Consider the following 7375-nt stretch of genomic DNA (forward strand, 5'->3'; position numbering starts at 1 on the left):
GAAAAATGTTTGTGTTGTTTCAAGACGATTATCTCACTTTCTAAAATAAAATATCTGAATATATTCAAATCCAAACAAGCTTACTAACGCATTATGTAGATGTGGAGAGTGTGGACTGGTGGCTGGAGGTGCTGTTGAGCAAGGCACCGAACCCCCAACTGCTCAGGGCCCCGATCCACTGGCAGCCCCCTCGCTCTGACATCTCTCCATTAACTGCATGTATATAGGTCCTGTCTGTGCATGTGTGTGTGTGTAACATGTATAATAACAGAGTGAAAAAATTAAATTTAATAAAGTAATTCTTCTTCTTTACTTGGTAGCTTTATTTTGAAGGCGGCACCGCGGGCTTCCGGGCCTGCCTCGGTGTAACCCCGGTGAGCTGGACGCGCCTCTCGCCCTGTGATAGAGGCTTCTTGCCGGGGGTGAAGGCAGACATGGAGGAGCTGAGCGCCGTGGGAGAGCAGGTTTTTGACGCGGAATGCATCTTGAACAAGCGGCTGAGAAAGGTCAGAGCCGGGCAACAATGTTTCTCTTTCCCCCCGCGCGTTTCTTCTGGTGTCGGCCGCACTCAACCGTCTCACTCAACCGTCTCTCCTGCTTGTGTTTCAGGGAAAGTTGGAGTTTCTGGTGAAGTGGAGGGGATGGTCATCCAAGTGAGTACGAGTGGAGCCGCTCAGCCCCAAACAATGAAAACAACAACAACGTGTCGCTTGTTGCTCCTCGGGGCCCGAAAGCGTCCGTTAGATCCGCCATTTCGTTACTTTGTTGCGGGCCGATCCCGGAGAGAAGCCCCGCGACGACGACGCGGAGTGAATCCCGTTCGTTTTCCGTGGGTAGTTTGTGGAAACGGTGCCTTTACGGTTGCTTTCTTTTGTTCACAACACCTCAGTGTTATTGGAGAGTTAGCGCAAATCCAAAACGGATACTTTTGAATCCGTTTCGTCTTTACTGTTTTGCTACAAACCTCCTTTTATCACAATAATCTGTTTTATTCCCAATTACATTCCTGACTTTAATCAAGTTATTTGGGTGCTACTCTACTTTACCATTGTAAATCTATTTACAAGGACTTTTTTTTTAGTATTTGATCTGGAACTACTTTATGTAATGTTGTGATTATTACATAACAGTGAATTTTACAGTTATTTTGTGCAGTTTTTGATTCTGCAGACATGTTGCTGCCCTGCTGCTCCCCTCCGCCTTCAGTTCTTGTCACTTGCCCTTTCTGTTCACTCCACATTGTTGCTGTAATCCACCATCAATGCACACTGTTGCCTGCCAGCTCCATGGCTTTCTAGAACCACATCCTTTGTGTGTGTGTGTGTGTGTGTGTGTGTGTGTGTGTGTGTGTGTGTGTGTGTGTGTGTGTGTGTGTGTGTGTGTGTGTGTGTGTGTGTGTGTGTGTGTGTGTGTGTGTGTGTGTGTTGGGAGGGTGGGGGTTGATTATTTCAGTGGTGACTGCTGATCAGAACAGGCTATTCAACAACAAGTGATGAGGAGAGAGGTCATTACGAATGCGTGTAGTTCAGATCGCCTCAGGACGACACACAGTGTGGTTTATTTTTGTTGTTCTGCAAGTTTTTACTCTCCTGAATTTGTACGAATGATTACAAAACAGATGCTTTGGTTTTCATATCCAGAAAAAAAGAGTAGCAACCGTAAAAAAAAGGCCAAAATCAAACACATGACAAATTCAACTATGAACCGGCCCTGGGCCTTGTCACTTTGTGCACGTGCCGCAAAGAAGCAACTGAAAAATTTTGTTATTTTTGCAATTTGTGCCGTCACAAGCACAACAAAGTACTTGTTTTCATCACTTCCCATGAATGTCAGAGCACTTTTACACCTTAAAAACTGCTCTTCCTTCCTGGTGTGTTGGTGTTTTCCTACAGTCTGGTGTTCACCACACGTGTGCTCGCTCTGCGGGGAGAGAAAGAACTCCAAACTGGATCTGATTTCCTGGCTGTGGGTGGGAGGCGAGCTGTAAAGTACCTTCTGTCACTGAAATAGCCAAACATTCCCAGAAATTCCCCGCATATTTCTGCAGCAGCCCCGGCCCCGCGTCCTCTTTTAAACCCTTGGTAAATTGATCGCGGAGCTCGTTCCGTTTCAGTCTGGAAGAGGAATTTAAAGAGCGGTCTACGTTCTCACCTCAGCACTGCAGGTCAGACACTGCTTTAAATGCGTGTGACTGTCAGATTTAGCTGTTTCATAAAGTGAAAGAAAAGAATCAAGACGCAATCCTCCAAAATCACCGTTGCAAACTGGTTTCAGATGTTGTTAGGCGGATCTATTAACAGCTTTCCACTAATATGCGTGTGTTTGATGGTTAAATTAGAGTGTACAGATCTGTGCACGCAGGCATAATAGATTTAGTTCACGCTCTGGTTTGAGCTTGATGTGTGACGCTCTCATGTCAATTTTAGACACAACAGCTGGGAGCCCCAAGAAAACATCCTGGACCCACGACTGCTGGCCGCATTCAACAAGAAGTGAGTGTCCCTATCGAGGCGTGAACACACCAAGAGTGGTCAATGTGGGGCTACAACATTAGTTGATGAATGCGTATTAATCCCCAATTAAGCATTTATTGACTTTTTTTTAAATAGAGAGCAAGAAAAGGAGCTTCTGATGCTTAAAAAAGGGAAACGGCCGAGAGGACGACCACGGAAAATCCTAGTAAGTACAATTCAAAGCAGAGAGTTGTTCTTTATCGGCTTAGTACGGTGTATCTAACATTTACCCTCTCGTTTAGGAAAATGTGCCCGAAGCTTCAAAGTCAAGCAGCTCTTCATCTGGCTCATCGTCGTCGTCCTCCGATGATTCCTCCTCGTGCTCCTCCTCTTCATCCTCGTCGGACGACGATGACGACGACAGCCACGTTAAACAGGCGGCCCCGGGGGTCAGAACCCGAGACCTTCACCCCGTCCCTCAGAAGAAGGCGCAGATTGTCGTCGCGAAACAGGAGCCGCCCAAGAAGCGAAGCAGGAAAGCGCCGTCCCCCGAAGTGAAGGAATTCCAACAGAACAAGGGCCCTCGCAAAATCCCAAAGACGCCCAAGGATGCTGACCTTCCGGGGGCGATCAAGAAGCCCGTTCATCCAGCAAGCTTCACCTTCATGGGCTTTCATCGGGGCTCGCCTAGGGATGCAGCGGGGGGCCAGAACAGGAGCTCTCTGACCGAGGGCGGGGCTGTTAAAAACTCTCCAAGCTCTGTGGGATCTGGCAGGTCAGTCCAACCCGCCTCCCTCTCTCTGAGCAAATCCAGCCAGAGCAGGAATGTCTCTGAGAGTAAACTGTCCATCTCCAGTATGAGCAGCGGGACAAGTCTGGATTTGAAAGCAGCTGCCAGTAAATCAAAAGGGGTAGCAGCGTTGAATTTGAATACATCCAAACACCTCATTCAAGGAACCACTCAGCACACACTAAGCTCCCCCAATGGACAAAAGAAACCCCAGGCCCCTGTGTCAACGCTTCAGCGGATACCCAATACTAAAGCAGTGGCTGCCTTACCATCGAAAAATGCCTCATCCAATCAAGGTTCTGGTCCGCAGCCGCTCAACCTTCAGAACAAACTGGTGCAAAGCAACGATGCTCCAGGGAACGGCACCGCTCCAGTGTCAGGCCTCAGAAATGCAACAAACCCAGCAAGGAAATCCACTGTGCCACAGCACCAGGAGTATAACCCTCCAAAGAGTCCAGCGACCCCAGCAAGACTTCAGACCAGAAAGAGCCAGCCCGGAGCAGACAAGGTCAAGGAAGCGGCTGAAATCCAGACCCCCAGAGTCCAGGGCAGGCTGGAGAAGAGCAGCATGCAGAAATCCTCCACGGAGGTCCAGAGCCAGCAAGAGAGATCGGCCTCCAAAGACGGCAAGAAGGCCAAAATGAACGACATGAGTACAGGTGAAGATGAGAGCAGCTCGGACTCCGATCAGGATTCCTCCTACGTTGGACAGGATCGCTCAGTAGCCGTCCAGAACCAGGACTGGAAGCCCACGCGGAGCCTCATAGAACACGTGTTTGTAACAGACGTCACCGCTAATCTAGTTACTGTCACAGTCAAGGAGTCGCCGACCAGCGTGGGCTTCTTCAGCATGCGCAACTACTGACAGGACTCCAGACACTGCAAACCAGATGTGTTTTGAACCAAACCAGGGTGCGGGGGGGTTACAGGTTCTGAAGGAATTAGATAAACCTTTGGCTGGAGTGTCCCTGAGGAATGCAGCAGGGACCGGGGGTTATTTCGCGCTTCATCTTTTAGTTAAAGACCAGTTTTTAGGTTAAAACACAAAGAAAAGGATTGATCAGTTGTTGATTATGATTATTTATTTGTCTACAAATTGTTAAAGAAAAGTTAGTGGAGGAGGGGGCGACGCCCACAGCCGGGTAGAAGTTCTAACCTTATAAGTAACGAGGTGTAACCCCGAGCCTGTCCTTTAAACTTACCATAACCCTTCCTAGCTAACGTTAGCTAGCTGCTAACTTAAGTGTTGACACGTAGTATGACAGGTCCGTTCAGTGGGTATGATTTAGCATCTAGCCCACAAAGCTGCAAGGTTTCAAAGTTGCATCGTAACTTAATCACCTTTAAAGTGTCAGGGTAGAACTCCAATGGTCCGGCGTAGGTTGCTGAATCTGTGTGAAACATTAGCATTCATACATTTATTCACGCTGATCTCTAGGTATGAGCAGGAGGGGTAGTTTCTCTTTTGGCTAGCAGACATTTAGTTTATAAAATGTCATGTGTTGTGAGTCAAATATCAAATCGATAGTTATTTGTTTGTATAGTATTTTTTTAACATTTCAAAAGTTAGCTACCTCTTTTTATCGACGTTTGCTGCGTATGTATATTCATTTCTCATGGGACGGGAGAACCGTTCCCTCCAGGGTATACCGTCAGTGTGTCCGTATGATTACTTTTATATAGCTCTAAATGTATTAGACTCTCACGCTGTATAAACTTGTACCAGCGGGAGACAGCGGCTTTTTTTCTGTATCATGAAAAGCTCCATCAGAACGGCCTCCGAGCTCCACCCGCTGTTGAACTGTGCGCAACGTTATCGCCTCAGAAAGAAGTTTCATTCCACAGTGCAGACAGTTTATCAGCAAGGGTTTCCAAACGGGCCGAAGCATGTGGGGAGTCAGATACAGTATCTGTGTTTCTCCTCTGTCCAGATAAGACCCAGCCTGAGATTTGCTCCTCTGCCTCTGCGCCAGCTCTGTCCTTCACTCACCCGGCAGCTCTAATCTTCTCAGACTTGTAATTAGTGCGGACAAAAACCAGAGAACTGTGCTTGTGTTGACACCGCAGGGCGATCACGGCCGGTACACCTGATGCACGGCTTCCCACGAGCCTTTGAGATGGCCAGAGGCAGCGGCTTTGACTCCGCCGTGGGAGAGGCCGGGGTGTGGACAGAGCTCGACAATAAACCCCTCGGCATTGTTTGTCGCCGACCACAAAACACCAGATGTTATCATGTCTGCCGCTGCTGGTGTTTCCAAACGCGGAGGACTGAAATGCAAAAGATTCTGTTGGGTTTTTCTTTCTCTGTTCTTCTTTTCCTTGCAGCTGCAGACGTCTCGTTTCACCCGCCTGCATGGGCTCAGGAGCTGCAGGCCCGGCCTCCCAGAGAGGAGAAAAAAAAAAGATCTTTATCTGATGTAACGGAAAAGAAACCACAACAATGTGCGCTACATTCTGCTCCCTCGAGAGGAGTTCAGCAACAAAGCACTTCGACTGAACTCTTCTGTCTAATCCTGCTCTGCAGACTGTGCCTTTCTTTCCCTCAAAGACTAAACACAAAGGCATTACCCCAAAGATAGCTAGAATTTCAGGTTGTTCAGTAAAGAAGTACCCCTAGAGCATATGGAGACCGGACCGTTTCCTTGTCCCTATTGTTTTGAGACAGAGAAAAAGGAAGAGGTTTCACAAATGCGTGGAACAGACACGTTTAACGCCTTATTGAAACAGTGGTTTAAAGTTAGAGTAGTCCTCATTCAGGACAGGCTGAAAACAAAAGGGCTGATTCTCAGATTACAGGTGAAAAATGGGCGCTCAGCATTCGCCGTCTTGTCAGTACAGCTTATTTTAAAGTCAATGAAACGCATCACGTGTTAGGTAAAGTTTAGCGTAGGCGCCATCACAGTGTCACGTATCAACCACGCGGTAGGCTACGGGGTAATGCACAGTGTTTATACGGAAAATGTTTTTTATTGTATCTCCTTTTCTTAACTAACGAAAAGAACAAAACGTGGCATAAATGTCTCCAGCTGTGGTCTTTTGTTCTCTAAAATAGATCTACTAACATCTCAATGGCATGTTGTTCTTTTCACAATCTATTTATTTAAAATCAGGAGCCTTTCAGGGTAGGACGGTGTCACCAATCCTTGTATTGTGCCGCTCGTCAAATCGACTAATAAAATGGTGCAAACCTACGTCTCACTTCTTTGGTTTCAACTTGCTGAGTCTCTCTGAGTTACAGGACTGTGTATTGAATTTGCCGGCCACATTAAGTAGAACAGGGTCCGTACGGGTGCTTACAATCCTTGAAGAAGCTTGAATTTTAATGTTTTCTTTTCAAGGTTTGAATAGTGCTCGAGTTTTGGACGAAGTTTTCGTAAATGCTTGAACTTTTATTCGCTTTTCTTTCACAACAAATTTTAGTTTCCTCATCATTTTTCTTCAGATTTCTTATCCTACAATATCAGTTGTTTATAGCCTAACACCATCTCTTTTAGCAACATGTACGTCATATCTGTAGAAATGTGTAATTCACCACAGCTGTGCGGTGCTGGAAAACCTTGAAACGTGCTTCAATTTGACCTCGGAGGTACGAACACAGGTAGGAGTCGAAGGAGGGGTGGGACAAAATGTTGAAACGGCAATAAATCCTCTTCAGATATATATACTTTTATTAAAGAGAGAAATGTGGACTTTGCTTAGTTTATTTGTAGTTTCATGGTAATTACTTATGTCTACGTATATCATATACAGGTCATTTTATAGGTAAGATCGCACACGTGGACGTGGATAAGTTGCAAACTCAGCTCAGACTTGATGCACTCTGCTGTACGTTGATTCATCTCAGTTGTGACACAGACGGCACAAAGGCAGTGAATAAATACAGGACTGTATATTGAACGTGTTTGGGTTACTTTGCTTAGCTTATTTGTAGTTTAATGGTAATTATTTATGTATGTGTATATCATATACAGGTACTTTTACAGGTAAGATGGCGCACGTGGACGTGGATGTCATGTCTTCCTATAATCAATCGTGCAATAATGTCCTTGGATCTGTTCTAAGATTCCATCTTTTCACTTTAATTTAGTTTTATTTTTAGTCTGTGCATTTTTCTTAACTTAAATTTTATTGC

The 7375-nt window shown here is 46.0% G+C and overlaps 1 protein-coding gene across 1 annotated transcript; it reads left to right on the top strand.

The window, feature by feature from the left end:
* The first annotated feature begins 411 nt into the window (after positions 1-411).
* On the top strand, positions 412-6360 carry cbx2 (chromobox homolog 2 (Drosophila Pc class)). Its single transcript, XM_083931747.1, has 5 exons — positions 412-506; positions 610-653; positions 2427-2492; positions 2610-2679; positions 2756-6360. The coding sequence occupies exons 1-5, from the start codon at positions 435-437 to the stop codon at positions 4106-4108; spliced, it is 1605 nt and encodes a 534-aa protein (XP_083787873.1). The 5' UTR covers positions 412-434; the 3' UTR covers positions 4109-6360.
* Positions 6361-7375: the final 1015 nt, after the last annotated feature.

This window comes from Echiichthys vipera (genome assembly GCF_963691815.1).
Source record: "Echiichthys vipera genome assembly, chromosome: 17".
Taxonomy (NCBI): domain Eukaryota; kingdom Metazoa; phylum Chordata; class Actinopteri; order Perciformes; family Trachinidae; genus Echiichthys; species Echiichthys vipera.